The following is a 20,129-nucleotide window of genomic DNA, read 5'->3' as shown; positions in this document are numbered from 1 at the left end:
GTATAAACTTCGGAGGGAGCCCATTTAAATTTGGAAGTTATATTACTTTTTCTAGGAGTCAAGAGTGATCGAAGGATTATCAGACATCATCCCACGCTCTTTTTCCCTCAAAGACATCCGATAAAGATTTTGTGGGAACCATTTTGTTCAAAATAGTCCAAAGGCAAATAACTATGCCTCTGGGATTGACATAAACCCTCACAGCCCCCAGGACAAGGATTCAAAGTTATACAAGTTACGCATTGATAACATATAAGGTTTTTCGTTGGGAAAAGGGTATTCAGGTGAAATGTTACGGAAATGTTGAGAGGGAAATTGAAGAGAATCAAAACACACACTGGGTATTCTGGTCGTCAAAAGGGTGCATCAGTAAAATCGAAGGATTGGCTGAGGGTATTAAGTTGAAAGTTTCAGGGTCTGTTGACGGGGAAGTTGAAGAGTGATCAACCAACCCCTTCCCCTTGCCCATATTAAATGCTCCCCTTCCTCTTAATTGGCTACTGTCAGAAAGTTGAAAAAAGATCCTTTTGTTCAAAATAGTCAAAAGGTATAACAACTATTCCTCCAGGTTTGCCTTGCCTCACACCGCCCCAGTTCAAGGATTGTAAAATATGCAATTTGCCTATTGTATACTTACAGGATTTACCACTAGGGAAAAGAAAATGTTTATCCGGGGTTTGTTTGGAAGAACTAATGGTTTTAAGATGACACTTGGGGGAATTTTTAGGGGTTGTTAAACTAAATCAAAGACACTATATGCATCCAGTTTATCAAACAGGCGTATCTACAATATCTTAAGAACGACTGAGGGTATTAACCTAAAATTTCAGGGCACACGAGAGGGATGTTGTAAAGTGGTCGAATGGTAACCAGCCCCTTGCCATGCCCTTGTTAGCTGCCTTTCCCTCAAAAACATCCAATAGAATTTTGAAACAGCCATCTGGTTCAAAATAGTCTAAAGATAAAAAATACTATGCCTTCAGGATTAACATAATACCCAACTGCCCGTGGGGCAAGGTTAGTAGGCTATGCAAGTTGCCCGTTGTTAATATATAAGTTTGGTTAGTGGGAAAGAGAGGCATGTTTGATTTTGGGTATGTTTGATTAAGGTCAATTTTCATAAATTGTGGAGGGGGATGTCAAAGAAACTAAAAACACACTGTATGAAAAATGGTTATCAAAAGGGCGTGTCAGCAATATCTAAGGAACAGCTAAGGGTATTAAGTTTGAGCTTTTGTGGCATTTTGAGAAGGATGTTGACGAGTGATCAAAGGGCAACCAGTTCCCCAAACTCCTTTTATATCCCCCTCCCACCAGTATAGAAATTTGGAAAAGTTGTTTTGTTCAAAGTAGTTTAAAGGTCTTTCAATTATACCCCCGGGTATACCACGCCCCTTACAGCCTCCAGGACAAGGAATGTAAATTACACATTTCTTGGCATTTCTTACATGCAGGATTTATCCTTGGAAGGGGGGGGGGGTATTTGATTCTGGTGTATCTGAAACACAAACAGTATTGATATGACATTTCAGGGTGTGTTGAAAGGTATGTTAAGCTAAATTAAAAGACACTATATGCGTACAGGTTATTAAAAATGCTCATCTGAATTATCTTAGGAACGGGTAAGGGTTTTATCTTGAAAATTTCAAGGTCACTAATACTGAAACTACTTTTGTTACTGCAACGCTAATCATTTTCTACTGCTGCTTCGACTACTTGCGACTACGACTGAGATTACTTGTCACAGTGACTACTTGTGATTGTGACTGCTTGCAACTTCGAATACGACTACTTCTGACTGCAACTACTTGCGACTTCGACTGTGAACACTTACGTCTGGGACTACAGATACTCACGAGTGCAACTACTTTTACTTGCGACTACTTCGAAAAAATTTCGAAGGGGATATTGAACAAAATCAAAAAACATCATGTGCATGCTGGTTGTCAAAAGGGCGTATCAGCAATATAGGGACGGCTGAGGTTGTTAAACTTAAACTTTCAGGGCATATTCAAGGAGATGCTCAAAAGTGTCTGGAGGGCGGTCAATTCCTTTCCCAATTGCCCCATTTAGATACTTCCTCCCTAACCCTGTTCAGAATTCTGAAAAAAAAAATTTTTTATTTAAAATAGTCCAAAGACTATGCCCCCGGGGATGACAAGCCCCTCGCAGCACCTGTGGAAGGGATTGTAAATTCTGTTTTAGAAGTTTTACAGTTATAACGTAGAGCTTTACAGTTAAAACAAGAACTTTGAATAATAGGCTTTAGAACTTCTTACGGTTAAAGGAGGGGAAGGGGGCAGTAGCCAGACCCCTGTTTGTAGTAAATTTTGTTCGTTTTACGTTTGGCTTGAATGATCCATTTAATTTTTACTCGTTTTAAGATTAATTTTTCATCTATATCAGTATATGTTATCTTTGAGTTTGATACGATCATTTATTTTGATTTCTGTTCGTTTTGGATTTTATTGGATCTTTACTAGTAACTTCTGGTCTTTTTTAGCTTGAACTATTTTAGGACTTTATTCGAAAACTTTTTTTTTTGGAAAAGCTTTTTTTTATTAATGTATAAAAAAGGTAAACAATTTTACCAATATTCGAAAATAAAGCGTGGAAACGTCAGGACATGAATGACCCATTTCACATTAAAATTGAGGTACAATATCAGTGTCACGGTGAGTCATTCTGCCGCTCTAAAATTTCCTCTGTACTTCATCAATAATTTTGGCAACATCCAAAGATTCGTGCAATGGGTTTCAAACTAAAGAAGCTTCTTGCTCAGATAATTCCGGGAAAGACCATTGAAGCTCTAATTCAAAATCTTAAAGGTGGTTATTAATTGCCTCCCTTAGATTATGTACGATTCTCTTTTTGATTCTCTTGTTTTGTTTGAAATTGTTCAATTTAAACTTGGCAAAGCTTCCAAGATTTACTTTGCAACACCACTTTGGCAGCTTTAATATCAAAGGCTGGGTATTTTCTTTAATGCACAAATGTCAGCCTCTTATATTGCAGTTTTAAATTAAGCCTATTCAGATGATCAAGATGTAAGCTAAATCAGCTATTCTTTGGATTTAGGTCCCATCAGTAAAATTTCATAAATAAAGTCACCCTTTTTTGGTCATTCGACTTCATTTTTAAATTCGCCCATTGAAAACGTTTGCTCTTGATAACCAGCCGATTGCAGTGTCGAATAGAAGAAATTCGTGATCTGAGTTCATATCTTTGAACAGTTTTTTTGAACAGACGAGACTTCCGAAGACAAAAATTCTACTTAATTGATAATTGTCAACAAAAAGTTGAGTACTTTTTGCAAAGGTTTTTGAAAAGTCTTAGCAATATAGTAAAATCGGTCAATGATGCAGTGTCTTCCTTTTGCTTGTGGTGAAAGCCGAACCTCAATCCAAGGATTGCCGGTGCTCCATTGGTACAAACCCCGCATAGATTGTCCGATTTAATCTATTATTTTCTAAGAATGAACTTCACGTTTCTTCTGATGTTATGAACTTCATAACGTCTTTGCCTTCCGTAATAGTTTTTCGGTCTCTGTAAAACAGAAACCCTTTTTAGACGTCCTCTAATTGAATTTATCTCACAAAAATGAGTAATTGGGGTTATTAGTCAACATCACTAAACTCGTCATCGAAAGCATGGTTAAATGTGACTTGCTCTTTAAATATGCTTTAGATTAATTTTGCTTTTAAAAAAAATCTATGAAATTCTTCAGCAGTAGAAAAATAGCATCAGTCCAAGCTGAGTTAGTTCATGACGCAAGACTGAACTTATTTGTGACTCTCAATTCTAAGTCTTGAGCAATCCCAAATAGGTAATACAATAAATAATTGTGACATGGTTTTATTTGGAGAAAGAATACATGAGCGTGCTAGTGTACCCATACGAAGAATACGTCTTGGAACTGAGAAGCATGGTAATACGTCTTGGAACTGAGAAGCATGGTTGGTCAGGTAACCTTGACCTCGTTGATTCTTGTGCTAAATTGAAATTCTGGTTTCGTATCTGGAAGGAGTGTGGTATCCCACGGCAAGGTTTGGTAAATGAAATTCGTCTGAAAACAAAGCAACATTTCGCGAAAGCGCTAAAGCAACACCAGGCTAAATCTATAGCTGAACTAAAGTTAAAGTTGCCTCCTCAAAAAGAACAAGATGTGTAGGATTTTCAAATATATGCAGGGCCAAGGCGGAATCAAAATTGTCATTTTTATTTTCCAATCTCAGGGACTTATCTATTGAAATTTTGTGTTCGCGCAAACGTTCACTAAGTTGTTGAAGTTCAAATTTTACATTGAAAGTTTTACATTGGTAGGTCCCATCAACAAATTGGTGAACGTTTGCATGAACACAAAATTTCAATAGATAAGTCCCTGAGGTTGGAAAATAAAAATGACAACATTGATTCCGCCTTGGCCCTGCACATATTTGAGAATCCTACAAATCTTGTTCTTTTTGAGGAGGCAACTTTAATATCTACTGTAAATAGCCTACCAAAAACTTTTAAAGAGGTAATTGAGATAAAAAAAAATACATATAAACAGAAATTTGGCTATAAATAGAGACACCGGAGACACTTCATTAAGCCCAATCTATAATAATTTAATATTAAAAGACTCAATTAATATTTGCACCCAGTCAAATTTAAGAGAACCTATTTGCATATCTAATGAAAACCGAAATTGTAGACGAGCAAAAAGTATTGCAAGGTAAAACATTCTTGCTCAATCTTTTTGGTAATTCCCCTTTTTTTCATTGATTTCGGCTTGGTCTTTCATTCAGTGTCTGTTTCGCATCTTGTCGAGTAAACTCCAAAAGGTTAGATTTTTGTTGTTTTTTTTTTCTTTTTTTTTGTTTTTTTTTTTTGTTTAGCACTGAGGATGACTTGGTGGAGGTTCCTTTCGAAATATTTGCTTGTTTCTCGTCTTTATGTTTTGCCACTGGCTGACAAAATCCTCGTTTTCTCACCCTTTTTTTATTTAATTTTTCATTTATTATTTCCTTTCCTCTTTTAGCTTCATATGGTATACCCTACCCTACTTACATCTTGTATGCTTCAAGCCTATCACAGATGAAGAAAATGTTAGGTATCTTTTTGGGCGTCACGAATCAATTCTGTAAACTTTAGTTTCAAATTTCTTCCATTCAAGTTATAATATAACATATAATATAAATTTATTGCCCATCATAAACGTAAGATACAACACTGATGGAGTAATAATGAAAGAAAAGGAAAAGAAAGAAATAAATTCTGACAAATACAAACAAAACTAAAACAAAGAAGAACCGACAGAAAAATAAAAATAAGGGCAGTCATATGCAAGAACAAACGCATGATCAACGAAGGACAATTTCAGAGGTGCTTTCGCCAATAATCTGCCTCCGATATCTCTCATTTCTTTTCTACACCGCAGATGCTGGACAAGCAACTCCGTACCGCGAGGATTGGGAGCTGGTGTTAGTCCATAGAAGCAGTCGCAACAAACATTTCGCATACTTGTAGAAACACTTCTGTATATCCTTAATATCTGAAGCGGTAAGAAGAGACCAAAATGGTGAAAGGGCGAGCAGATGCGGAACAGCAAATGCATTATAAACGCTAGCTGAGGTACGGCTAAGGTTGTAGAGTAAACTCCAACAGGTTAGATTTTTGTTGTTTTTTTCTTTTTTTTTTTTTCTTTTTTGTTTAGCACTAAGGATGACTTGGCGGAGGTTCTTGTCGAAATATTTGCTTGTTCTTCGTCTTCATGTTTTGCCACTGGCTGAGAAAATCCTCGTTTTCTCTCCTTTTTAATTTAATTTTTCATTTATTATTTCCTTTCCTCTCTTAGTTTCATATGTCATGTATAGCCAGTGTGGTCTTAGAATGTATGTAGGGTATACCTCAGCCATCTGATACTGGCTTTGACTTAAAAATTTATTTTTTGCATAGTAATTCTTCGAAAATAAGAATCACCCCGGAAAAATATGACCTTTTATGATTTTTTTATTTTTAAGAGGGGCTGAAATTCCGAACTGATTTTTTAGCAAGAAACATTTTTATTTTTAAGGGGGATTCGTTGGGAAGTATATGATATTAGTTACGAAAAACTACCGGGCTATTGCAACAAATAAAATAATAAACAATTATCAATAAATGTATACTTCATCAATACAAACAGATAAACGAAAAGAAACAATAGAAAAGTTAACGTGCAATGTCCTACCGTTTCCGATATGCTCAATTTGTATCTTGGGGAGTTTTCCTAGGCGCTTAATGTTATCTTGTAAGTGCAATTTAATTCGTACTGAAAATATTTCTGCAATAATAGGGGACTAATTCTCCTTAGTGGACTATTAAATTCTTAGTTCAAAAATATTATTCCAAATGAAAGGATTTTAAAGTTAAATCCCTCCCTTTACATAGATAGAGGCAACCTCTCACAAAAAGTAAAAAAATTGGACCCTAAAAATTCAGTTTTCAGAATTTGGGTATCCCCTCTCCCCAAAATAGACATACTGACCTTCCAAACTATTCTTTTGAAAGTATGCTAATGAGATCTTTTCAGATGGAATCATCCGCAAGAAGTTCTCCGGGAGGAATTTTTAGCAAGGATGGAATTATCCGGGAGGCATTTTTCGGTAGGTGTATTTTACGTGGGAGGAACTTTCCATGGAGAATGCTTTGTGGTGGGAGGGAAATTTAAATGGAACGGTAGCCGGATTTCCTGGTTTTATTTGAAAAACGATCAGAAATTAAGTTAAAAAAAACAAGTTTTTTTAACTGAAAGTAAGGAGCAACAACGCAACTTAAAACGAACAGAAATTATTGTGTATATGAGGGAGGCTGCCCCTTCCTCAATACCTCACTCTTTACGCTACAGTTTGACTTTATGTCCCAATTCTTTAAGAACGACTCTTGAAACACAAGGGTAGTTTTATTACAAAAAGAATATTTTTTTAAGTGCTGACAAACTTTAGCGTGAACAGTGAGGGGTTCAGGAGGGGGTAGCCCCCCCCCCAATATAAGGAATAATTTCGATTCGTTTTAATTTTTAATGTTACTCCTCACTTTCAGTTGAAAAAACTTTTTCTTTATTTTTTTTTATTTGATAACAAGCCAAAGAGCCTGTCGGAAAACAAGTATAGATAAGACAAAAAAAGAAAAGAAAAAAAAAGCAGAATTTCGTGGCAGAGTCGTTGAAACATGTTCCCTTTACTGAGAGAGTAAGTACAAAATTTGAAGATTCTTTGAATCCCCCCACCAGTCCAAATAAAATTGCCCTGAATGTTTAAACTTGACCTCCCAGCCATGACATACAACAGGGTAGACTTGCTAAAACTTGCTCATTTACGGAGTAAAAAGATCCCCACCTTCCCTGCGATCATATTTTTCATCCATCTCCATCTATAAATGATCTAACATCGATTTTTTCTTCACAGATGGGGCTTTTACCCAAAAAGTAAAATACTATAAAAAAAAAGACGAAGGCCGATTTCGAATACTCTACCATCGAAGTCGAATACTCTACCATATAAGCCAGCCACACTTGATAAATGGTTTTAAATTTGTATCTATTAATTCATAGAAATAAATAAATTGTTCATAAGTTGGTTATCTAACCGAAATTGCCAATTATATACAGTCGGTTATTGGTACATTAGTCAAAACCACACTACCCACGAAACAAGGAGTGCCAGAAAAACGGGATCACAAATTTTCATTTGGCAGAACAGAAACCAATTTTCCTCCAACAATTTTCATCTCATATAAATGCATGTCAAGTTTCTCGTCTATTGCTGAATAAGCAGTGTTTTGAAAAGCTAAAATTCTAGGCAGGTAATTTAATTACGAAGTCAAGCAAGCCAATTTCTTTAGACTGCACAAGAACTAATACTCGGCTTCGGAAACGGACAATGTTCAACAAAACACTAAAATAAGCTTAGTTTTTCGTTTTCTAGGTTCATCTAACTCCATATTATGGAAGAAGCTTAATATTTAAATATCTATGACTATTTAAGAGTTAACTCAATTTATACTGATCTAGAAATAAAGAAAGACTGATTATTTGCACCACGGGGTCTAGTTTTTATATGATGAACATACATTAGTCACGAAATTTTACTTGTAATTCCATGAGTTCTTTTTCTAACTGTGCGCCTTTCGCTGTTCTGAAAATTTATTTAATGAATCTGATATAAACACAAAGCAAATGTATTTAGCAATTTTTACAGTCTTTCACAATTTTATTTTGGTAAAATTTACTTCAAATATCACGTATTTTTTTTCAGTATTCACAAGGTATTTGAAAAGTTAATAAGGAAATAAATTTAAAGTTAAATTAAATGCATATCTGTTTGGAATATATTACAACTGAGATACTTTGAACTTAGAACCGAAACTTGTGAGATAAATTTTAATAAATTGGATTTTGGCCTGATGAAATTGATTGGGGAAAACTATATTCTTAAAAATGAAGGAGGTTTTAGAAGCCTTTAGATCTCTTGAGGCTAATATTCAGTTGATTCTGAAAAAAATTGCAGGTTTTCAGGGATAAGGAATGGGAATATAAAATGCTACTGAAGTTGAAGAAGAGACTTTTAGACGAGGAAAAGAGTAAAAATAAATAACGTGAAAATCTTAGCATCCGTGCTCTTACTTTTGGTAAAAACGCAAAATTTCCCGTTACTGCAGGAGGAAACCTCTACAACAAGGTTCTCTGATATGCTGATTCTGATGGTGTGATTTTCACTAAGATCACTGGACATTTTGGGGGTATTTTCTCCCTCTCTCGAAAATTGGGCCAATTTTCACAAGCTCATAACTTTTGATGGATAACATTAAACTTAAAGTAGCCTACGTTATATACTTGGAATCAGCATAAAAACTTAATTGTTTGATGTGGTCAAAATTCTGTGTTTTAAAGTTTTGGTTACAATTGAGCCGCGTTGCTCCTTACTTACAGTTCGTTACCATGAACTGTTTAATTCAAACTTGAAAAATACTTGGAATATTTTTCTAGTGCCCAAATTCAGAATTTTGAATTTTCCAAATGCTTAATTTTAAATTTTTTTTTTTTTTTTTGTGCACTCGGGTCTTTATTGTGGAATTTTATAATTATTTTTTTTTTTGCATTGGGGTCTCCATGACCCAAGGACTTTAGGATATAAGCTTCAATTATATATAAAAAAAAAGCATATGATGTTCTGGTCTTTAGAGGGTATAGGGGGCAGTTTCCTCACTCAAATTTTTGACATATTCTGTTCCTTTTAAGTTTGACCATATCTTTCATCTTAATGTCTGTTTGTTTTAGGATTTGTTTATTCATTCATAGTAATTTCTGTTCGTTTTTTGTTTCTTTTATTTATTCACCGTAATTTTTGCTATTTTCAAGTGTGAATCATTATATTACTCTAAGCTGCTTACTTTTATTTCAATTTTTTCACTAAAAACTGTTTTTCTAATTGAGAAATAGAAGAAGCAACGATTTTTTTCAAATCAAACCAAAGTAAGAAATAAGTGAAACTAATTGCAAAAAGCAAGGATTGAGGGTGGCAGCATTTTGTCTCAACTTAGCCATATTGCTCTATTATTGTTTAATGCAAAAGCACCTAAGTGATATCTTTTGTGATAGAAAGATGTTTGTATAACAGTTACATTTTGTAGTAAAGAAATTGAGAAGTAAATGCTTGAGTGAGAAGGAAGTCCCCCTCAAACACAAAATAATCCTGACTAAAAAATAAAAAACCAATAGGAACTAAATATAAAGAAGCCTTTTCTTCAAATTAAAATAGAGAACAACGTTACACCTAAAACGAACAAAAATCCTATGAGGAACCTGCTACCCCTCTTTCTTTGAAATTGCATTTCAAAATGCTTCAAAATGTATGTTCTATCACAAGAGCAATGCTATAAAAAGGTTTAAATTTTACTTTTATTAGAATTCTTCGAGATGGTAAAAGTTCATTTAGTTGTGTTTGCTATAAATTAAATAGAAGAAATCCTTTTGTCAAATAAAATAAACACTTAAAAACTGTTAAAACAAACTGACCAGCACTTTCCTGAAAGCATTTATATATGCAACAAATATAGACAGTTCATAATTCCATGAGCGTCATTTGTCAACTGCTTTTCAAAACAGATGAACTGAAAAGAGTCTTGCGTTGAGTAAATACGACTAAATGGAACTGTTTTACTCATCTGGCTGTATGTGTTTTAATTTAAATATAAAACAAAGAAGCTCTTGTTTAAAGCAAATTCCATTAAATAAGCTGTTTCATTCTCAATGCGCTGTGATGACAAAATTAAACTTTTAACCTATTGTTCTTTGTTAGTGCATTCGTTATGGAAGTAATGAGATAAAAGAGTTCAACGTACTTTTTAACCAGGTCAATTTAAAGATATAAATCATACAGTTCGTTGTAACGAACTGTCAGTAGAGAGCAATAAGGCCAACATGGGCTAGTAGTGCCCAAAACTCTGAAAAGAAGGAGTTTCAATAACAACATATAAATCACGAGAATTGGCTTTTTATGGTAATCCCAGTAATTGCCTTTATAATGATTATTCATCATTTCATCATTAATGCTTTTCATCATTACGTTAAAGGCTACCCATGAAAAGCAAACACCAGGACCAAATGTTCCTGATCTGCAAACAAAGAGGAAAACAATCTCAAAAAGGTAAGCAAACTTGATGAAAATTACACCATCAAATTCAGCATATTAGAGAATCCTGTTTCCAGAATCCTGTAAAGAGCGAGGTATTGAGAAGGGGGGGGGGGGAGCCCTCCTCAGATAATTAATAATTTCTCTTCGTTTTATGTTTTGATGCTTGTCAGTCTATCCATTTGGTTGGTGACAGGTATGACGTTCTTAGTGACGATAGAACCCGTGATGACAGCTCGTTCAAACTCAAAGAAGCATCTGCTCCTTACTTACAGTTGAAAAACCTTGTTTTTTTTTATTTCTGATTGTCTGGGAAATCCGGAAAATTCTTTTCCCCCACAAACAATTCCCTTCATGGAAAGCTATTCCAATATAAACCCCCCCCCCCCAGCCAGGAGAATTCCTCCCAGACAATTCCATTCTAGTAGAAAATTCCCCCAAAAAATTTCTTGCGGACAGTTCTAGGTGAAAAACGTTTCTTCATTTAAAAGATTACTTCAAAATCATTCCGGAAATCCCCTCCTCCATGGAAGTTTTCCGGCAAATACCCCGCCCCTAGCAGAAAGTTGCTGTCGCAAAACATTCCCTCTGGAGAATTTATCCCGTGGAAAAATCCCCCATGGTGAATTTCTCACGTGAAAACTCCAACCTCCTACGGGAAGATGCTCTAAACAACTCCAACCCAATAAAAATTTCCCCTCAGACAATTCCCCTTAACATCTTCACATGTATAATCGATTCGGCAAAGAGAAAGTTAAATTAATAAAAATAAATTCGTATAAGAATTCTGGCAAATTCCCCCAGTGTAAAATTTTCCCTGTAAAGTTTGGCCAAAAGTGATTCCACATACGCTTTATGAAGACTCTTCTCGATCTGATTATATAGTTGATGTCATGAGTGTCGTAAGATGTTATCGACCAGAACAAAATGAGACGCTAGCAGATTTTGGAATAAGAGTTTACGCTGGGATTCTTAGGAACATACCCAAAGCTTGTCAGTATATCCAATTGGTTGGTGACAGGTAAGACGGTCTTAGTCACGATAGAACCCATGATGACAGCTCGTTCAAACTCAAAGAAGTATCTGGCTGTTGAGAAAGAAGAGCAGATTCTAGAAGAAATAGTTCCAGCCCGTTCAGTTCCTCCAGCAAAGTTGCAACACTCTGGGACGGGATTCTCAGTAGTCGCTCAGCCAAAGGTCAACTCCTGAAAGTTCTTTCCGAGGTCTGGAAAAATTTCGACCCGTCTGATGGCTCATCTCGCTGGAGGTTTCGAGAGTCGACATAGAGCTGTTACCGTTTCACCCCATGGAAGCTCCGTTGATGAAGATTTCTCGTTTGGCCATCAGGAAGCAGACACTCGGGTGTTATACCACACAGAAGTGGCTGCAAGACGAAAGAGCACATTTGTGATAATACAAGCCAATGATACTGATACCGTCTTACTAGCTGCAAGCTACTTCCTGTATCTTGATAGTCTCGGTTCAAGCAGCTCTGGGTTAAGTTTCCGTCCTACTGCATACCTATTTATACGGCAGAACAAAAACTAGGAGTAACATTTGGCGAGGCCTTGCCGCTTGTCCACAGCTTTAGTGGATGTGACACTACAAGCTTTCTGTATGGAATTGGAAAGGCTCGATTTTTTCGAGCTGCGAAGTCTTTGGAAATTTTGTTGGGTACTTTAGGTGATGAATAGTTCGAGCCCTTGCAGAGAAGCCATCATCTGTGCAAAATGATGGTTTAGTCAACGTCTGTAAGCAGCTTGTGGTTTCAGTGTATGGCAGAAGTGCGACTAACTTCAACAGTTTTAATATACCCAAGATTGGAGGATTTTCAGCGTTTACCACCAACTGATATCTCGTTTCTGCTTCATTTGAAAAGGTGCATGTTCCAGTCACTGATGTGGATCCAAAGCCACAAGCCCAGTATTGATTTACCTCAGGCTACCGATATGGGCTGGAGAATTGAAAACCATGAACTGAAGCCAGACCTAGTTTCTGTGATGCCCCATGGGCTATCATCACTTTTTTTTTGCAATTCTGAAAAGGCAGGGTGTGGTTCGCACTGCGTATTCTCCAAATGGGTTTTTGTGACAGTACATGCAAGTGTGATGCTAGCCCACAGAAATGTCTGCTTTCCGAAGGATATCCGAACGAGTCTAGATATAAATATGCAGAACAAATGTAGGATTGATCAACTTTTTCATATTCAATGTTTGATACTTGATTTTTTAATTTGTTTTGATATTAAACTGCTAATGCAGTCGTCTAAACCTTACTTTCAGCTGATCATGACAGTTACCATCTAGCACTCAGTGGCCGTTGACGCGACCCAGCCAATTTGATCATTGACGTTTGCTATGCTGGGAATTAAAGAAAATAGTATCTTAAATTAGCCTTAGTCACCTCTGCACCATTCGTTCACACGGCTTCGCCACCTTGAGGCTCGTATATTAGCCTACGTATGTCAGATGGTATCTACTACTACATTAGTAGTAGTTTTTTTTCCTGGTTAAAAATATTTGTTGTAAAGAATATAAATACATGATTTGATTCAGAAAAGAACGATCTATCGTTGGGTGAGATAAAAATCGAATGATGTGCAGTTTGGTTCCTTTTCTTTTTTTTTAATAGCTAAAAAAAATTAAATAAAACCTGGTCATTGTAGGCTAATTTCAGAAATCTATGACGTTATTAAGAAAAAATAAATATTTGCTCAAGAATTAGGATTTTTGGAAAAAAAGGCACATGGTTTGACTCGTAATGACGAACAGAATTGAAACAAAGTATAAAAAAAATATATACTTATGTAGGCAAAAATTTCAGAAAAACTGAGAAAAAGTATATTAGAAAACCTTGTTTTCAATATTAAATAGGGATTAACTAAACAAATAAAGGTTGTGGGGGAAAACTAAAACTACAAAGTGAAAGTACTCGTTCCTAGAATTCAGAATATATCAAGTTTATAAAGTTTTCAGTTTTCAGTAAAAAAATCAAGAGCAGTATCACGTCATTATAGACAAAATTTGACTTTATTGGATAAAATGACCATGTTCTACACGCGTGCGAACTTGTGCACCCCAATTTTCGTTATCAGCGTCCCCGATTACCCTGGAATCCACTCTCAAACCAACTGCGGCGAATGTGAGCCACCCCTTGAAAGATAACGGTCCCTGGATCAGTGACTAGTGCGGCATCTGAGCTACGCTTACTAGTAATGGGCTTCCAAAGACAAGCAAAATTAGGTTTATTGTTCAAATTCATACAAAGGTTTGATTTTTGTATCGTATACCAGCCTAGGGCCTATACCGAATGTTCGATCCAAAATAGCAACATTCATTTCATTGGCTTACTTTTAGACAAAACCATCATTAAAAACTGGGTAGGATAACGGTTTTTCCGATTTGGGCAAGAACAAGTCATTTTAAACATGAGGCTGGGATTTGCCAAATGAAGCTGAATAAGGCATTTTAAGCCTTTAGAGCCTTTTCAAACTTACGGGTGAGGGCTCATCCCTTCAAAAGGTTCTTTTTGGATGACCCAATGCTCCAAGTTCTCCCTCCTAGGTCTCGACCTATGTTTTTTAAATCTAACATACAATGCAAAAATATTGGCAAGTAATTTGATACCACAATTAATACCCAAATAAGCTTTCACCAAGATCTACCCCTCCCCTAAAAAATGGCAGTACTGGACCTTAAATCCCAGCTGACGAAAATATTAAGACTTTTTTGTAAAATCCTCGAACTCTTAAACTTTATGGGGCACGGTTTAGAAAAAAAGACGTATGGGTAGCAAGTAAAAAGTTGCAGCTATATCGTCAAACAGAAAAGAGCAATTATTGAGGGCTCCAATGAGAGGTTTTGATCTCTGGCCCAACCACAGCTTTCTCTGGTTGACCGATTCACCGGCGTGAAGAAGATCGGTGAATCGTTTTCACTATATGGATTTCTCTCAAACAGCTTTAGTTATAAAATTTCTTGAGACAGAACGGGGAAATTAGAAATGACTTTTCCACTTTATCTTACTCTCTCTATATTCCAAACGTTAACTTTTGAAATATGATAATCTTCATAGACCTTCATTCGCTAGGTAATGCTAATTATGACTTATTAAATTAAGTGTTACCGGCTAAAATATTACGGCTCTATTAATTTTCCTCTGGGATTAACTTTTCATGAGAGAGAGATTTATCTTCATATAAATTCTCAGAAAAGCCACTAGGAAAGATTCAAATTATGATAATACAGAAAACTACTTATGGTGCAGTGGTATGCGACCCGGTTAAAAACTGAGGCTGATGACTTAGCTCACAGAGCTTGAGCGGAGTAGATGCATTCTGGTATCTACTCCAGGCTCTGTGGATGAGAGTCAAGTTATTTAACCGCTTCTCAGCTTTTGAATGCAATGTCTGTTTTTTCAGACGTTAGGCAATAGTGAAGTAAAAATCAGGCAATGTTTCTTTTACCGCAAAGTGCATTTAAAAAAAAAGAAAAAAACTTTAACCAGACTTACTTCTTGCAAACAAACTTTGACCTGGACCTCCCCCGTGCACTCTCTCACAATTATTACTCTCTCATAGTTGTGTTGGACCACTTGCAATGATGAAATGCTGGGTTCTTACTAACCTTCATAAAACAAAATTCCAAAAACTGATTCTGAACAATTTGAACTGATTTCTCGGGATTTACTCTAGACTCTATCGCAATCATTGGATTTTAGGCTCTACCTAAGGTCATGAGGTACCAACGAGTGAGGAAAGTAAAATAAACGTCATCCAGGCTCATAAGAAGGCAGTTCATGCAAATTAACAGGACCGACTAAGGCTTATTAAAAATCTTTAGATTGACATCAGCTTGAAAGGAGCAACAGCCTCTTAAATAAATTTGACGAAAGATATTTAAGAGGCTGTTGCTCCTTTCAAGCTGATGTCAATCTTTCCAATACATACAGACGAAGGCTGAGGCTTTTGTTGAAGTGTATGTTCAGAGTTTGGATTTTTAACGCAACCAAGTTTTCAATTTCCCGTTTTAAAAGGATGTCAATCTCTGTCGAATTACTTATTCTACCTCAAACATTCCGTTGGCCCTTCGTGCAGGTGTACTCTCTGATCCAGATGGTATCCCAAAAATGCTATGAAAGGCTTTTTCACCGAGACAGCTTGGGCCTTGTAATTGCTGATCCTGGTGTACGTTCCACTCTAGATTCGTTTTTTAAACATGAAAAACTATCTGTGCATCTCCGTCCTGAAACCAGATTACCATTCTAGGAAAAAGGCTTGTTTAGGTATATTTATTTACCATTTTGTGTTGGGTAGATCTAAGAAAGCTGTTCTAATAGAGTACATCCCAAATGACGCAGTATCAGAAGGGGTTCCAGCTTCTGGCTTTTGGATAACACGTAAATTCATGTTTCTTGATGTTAGGTATGGTCTACAAATCCAAGAATTGTGAAAACATCTAGCACAGAAACTCAAAGCATTAAAATTACATGAAGGTTTTTGTTGACTTTTTTTATTTCCAATTACCATATGGAAAACTCTGGGACTCATGGGTAGTACACAGAGTCATAAAATTTCTCTTGTATATATTAAGATAGAAAATAGTTTTCAGATATTTTTAACGCCATTTTTCTGACAACAAAAAAGCCGTGCAGCCGTCTCATAAGAGGAAAACCAATGAAATGTTTCCCTTGGAGGATGAAAATTATCACAGCAAAAATAAAAGATCAACTTACCTCTTAATATAGCACCCCTTAAAACCTAACCCCACGAGCATTAATGGTTTTTGTCCTCTTGGATTTCTTTTCTGAGCTATATAGTTAATATCTCGATTAGATCCAATCATTGTGCACTTGATTGCTCTGAAATCACTAGACTTCATTTCAATTCCTCTATGTCATCCAGGCTTTTCGTGCCTCTCTGTATGCAGTGCATATGACATGGTGTCAAAGATGGCTGTATGCTGTTCCCTGGAGCTCTTGAATCTTCCTTGAATCACCTCAGAGAGTACAGACTTAGACTTGTGGAGTAGATTGTAGGACTGCTTAAGACGGATTACCACCTTTGAAGGCAAGGTTTGATGTGACATACGTCTTCCCTATTCAGGTCGTCTTCCCTATCGTAAGTAAAGAGCGATGTGGCCACAATGTGTTTTTCTTTTTTTTGGTCTTTTCTCCATACCCGGGCACTTCGTATCGAAGGAGTTGTCGAAGAAACTTCAAAAGGGGCTCATTCGATTGGAAATTGGAGTGGCTAGTGCCCTTTTTAATAGTCGAAAGTGATAGGAGGGCAACTAGTCCCCCCCCCTCCCACGCCAATCATTCGCCCGAACACATCCAATCAAAATTTTTAGATAGCCATTTTGTTAATCGTAGTTGATTTCCAGATAGAAAACATGTTTTTGAGGAGGACAATACCCCATAACCCTGAGGGCAAGTGTTTTAAGTTAAGCCCTTGGGTCATATAAGGTATTTATAGAAGGCGTTGTCGTAGAAACTTCAAAAAAGGCTCAATCGATTGGAAGTTGAAAGAGCTAGTGCCCTTTGTAATAGTCAAAGTGATTAGAGGGAAACTAGCCCCGCCCCACACGCCCATCATTTCCCCAAACACATCCAATAAAAATTTTGAGATGGCCATTTTTTCAGCGTAGTTGGTTTCCAGATAGAAAATATGTTTTTGAGGAGGACACTCCCCCAGAGCCCTCAGGGCAAGGGTTTTAAGTTATGCCCTGGGGCCATATAAGGTTTTTAAAGGAGGTGTTGTCGTAGAAACTTCCAAAAAGGTCATTCGATTGGAAGTTTAAAGGGCTAGTGCCCTTTTTAATAGTCAAAAGTGATTGGAGGGCAACTAGCCCCCCCCCCACACCCATCCTTCCCCCAAATGCACCCAATCGACATTTCGAGATAATAGTTTTGTTCAGCGTAATTAATTTCCAGATAAAAAAACTTATTTTTGAGGAGGACACTACCCCGCAACCCTCAGGGCAAGGAATATAAGTTATGCATGGGGGGCATATAAGGTTTTTATTGAAATGTTTGTCGTAGAAACTTGAAAAAGGGCTCAATCGATTAGAAATTCCAAGGGCTAGTACCTTTTTAATAGTTGAAAGTGATTTGAGGGCAACTAACCCCCCTCTCACGCCCACCTTTTCCCCAAACACATCCGATCAAAATTTTTAGATAGCCATTTTATTCAACATAGTTGAAAGTTTTGGAAACTAGGTCTTTAAGGGTGACAACCCCTCCCCCTACGGCCCTCAGGGCAAGGGTTGTAAGTTATGCCCTGGGGGCATATAAAGTTTTTATTGAAACCGTTGTCGTAGAAAAGGGGCTCATTCACAAATTTGACAAAATTTGTCCAGAACAAAATTTGCACTTTACTGATAAATACAAAAGAATGTGCATTGTTAGTTTAATATACATATACTGAAGTTTAGTAATTAAAATGTTAATATTATTTGATTTATTAAAGTTGTAACAGTAAAAACATTTATATATTTTCAGTAAAGTGCAAATTTTGTTCTGGCCTTGGGAAGGCATAGGGGTTTTGCACCCAACTTATGCTAATTTCTGCTAGTTTTGAGTTTGACTTGGTTAATTATTGTAATTTCTGTTTGTTTTGGGTTTCATTATCCAGTGGTCACAAAATACCGCGAGAGGGCTCATTCAAAAGGAAATCAAAAGTTCTAGTGCCCTTTCTAGGTGATAAAAATGGAGGGCAACTAGGCCCCCTCCCACGTTCATTTTTTCCCCAAATTCACCCTATAAAAATTTTGAGATAGCCATTTTGTTGAGCATCGCCAAAAAATATAATTAGTATGTTCTTGAGGATGATGTAGTCCCCCACAGTCCCCGGGGGAAAGTCTGCAACTGCCCAATGTTTACATTTAGTATTGGTTATTGGGAAGTATAGAGAAGTTTTCAGGGGGATTTTTCCTGGTATTTGGGGGGGGGGGGTAGGGGGCGTATCGGATGTTACTTGGGAGGATCTTTCCATGGAGGAAGTTTTCATGGGAGAAGGGATATTGCTATGAAGGTGGCGCTGGATTTCCCAGCATTATTTACAAAAAGATCAGAAAATAAATAACAAAAACAATCCCCGCAACCCCCCTCCCCCCGGGGAACCCCCTAATATACGTTATAAAAACATGCGAACATAGAAGTTCTTTACGTAAATTAATTAGTAAGTACCGTATATTTATTACTAATAAAAAAGTTCGTAAATAAAAGTAAACAACGTTCGAGAAAGCCATTTAACGAAAAAAAGTAAAATTAATATGCAAATTTCATTTTAATTACTCGTGTACGGTGAGCCAAAATCAAAACCTACATTAATTCAAGAACGTCCAGAAATTAGATAAAAAAAAGTTTTTTTTTAACTGAAAGTAAGGAGCGACACTAAAACTTGAAACGAACAGAAATCATTCCGTATATGAAAGGGGCTGTCCCCTCCTCAACGCCTCATTCTTTCTTGTAAGACAGAATCAAACTTTAGCGTAAAGAGCGAGGCGTGAGGAGGGGACAGCCCCTTTTATATACGGAATAATTTTTGTTCGTTTTAAGTTTTAATGTCGCTCCTTACTTTCAGTTTAAAAATTTTTTTTTTCTATATAATTTCTGATCGTTTTTGAATTAATGCAGCTTTGGATTTGGCTCACCGTAGATGAATAATTAAAACGAAATTTGCATATTAATTTTACCTTTTTTTCGGCTAGATGGCTTTCTCGAAGTTTTGTTCTCACTTAACTTACGAATTAACTTACGCAACGGACATTTATATTCGTATATTTGTATTACCTATATTAGGGAGTTTTTCCCCTATTCAATACCTCGCTCTTTACGCTTAAGTTCAAATTTTGTTCCGATTCTTTAAGAATGACCTCTTAATTACAAAGATCGTTAATTAGAATAAATAGCTCTTATGAAATGACTAAAAAAACTTTAGCGTATAGAGCGTGGCATTGACTAGGGAGCGAACAGTAGAATAGATCTATGCAGTTTGCCAACTTTATGTTCCATCCTGTTTATTGCGGCCTTTACGTTCCTTCCGGTTTTTCTGGTAATTCTATTCTAGAGGGGCATTACACCCTTTCAAAGAGAGTGAGTATCCTCTCACATAGCCTTATGCTTAGAGGGCCCCCCCCCCGTACAAACAGGTTTTTTCTAGTAGTTAAAGATCATCACACTCTTTGCCAACAGGACCGACTCACTTTCAAATTTCAATGTCTTTTTTTTTTTTAAATATAATCACACTCTTTTCCAAGAGGAACGACGCAATTTAAAAGTTCAATGTCTTTTTTTTTTAGTTCAAAAAACCGGTGTCTCTTCTTTTTTACTCGCCTATTATTTTTTGTATATAATCAGGTTCCATATTTGATTAGCCATCAGTTTCGAATCGTTTATATTCGAGATAGCATTTTTTTATAATTACATAGAAAAAATGGATAATTCTAACCTTTTTATGGTGAGTAAAAAATA

At 36.4% G+C, this 20,129-nt stretch overlaps 1 protein-coding gene across 2 annotated transcripts in view; it reads right to left on the bottom strand.

Annotated features, from left to right (window-relative positions):
• LOC148951983 (uncharacterized) overlaps nucleotides 1-20,129 on the bottom strand; it is a 583,729-nt gene that overhangs the window by 49,159 nt on the left and 514,441 nt on the right. Inside the window, exon 12 of one of the 2 annotated variants that reach the window (XM_089089457.1) lies at nucleotides 3,978-4,066. The exons of the other annotated variant lie outside the window; for it this stretch is intronic. Coding sequence (XP_088945583.1) covers nucleotides 3,993-4,066 — 74 coding nt within the window. The 3' untranslated portion in view covers nucleotides 3,978-3,992. Of the gene's footprint in view, nucleotides 1-3,977; nucleotides 4,067-20,129 lie in introns of those variants that run through there. 2 annotated transcript variants of the gene reach the window in all.

Source organism: Artemia sp. Qi Xiang Cuo, chromosome 5 (assembly GCF_049724085.1).
Source record: "Artemia sp. Qi Xiang Cuo chromosome 5, ASM4972408v1, whole genome shotgun sequence".
NCBI lineage: Eukaryota > Metazoa > Arthropoda > Branchiopoda > Anostraca > Artemiidae > Artemia > Artemia sp. Qi Xiang Cuo.
This window is presented reverse-complemented; position numbering and strand designations above follow the sequence as displayed.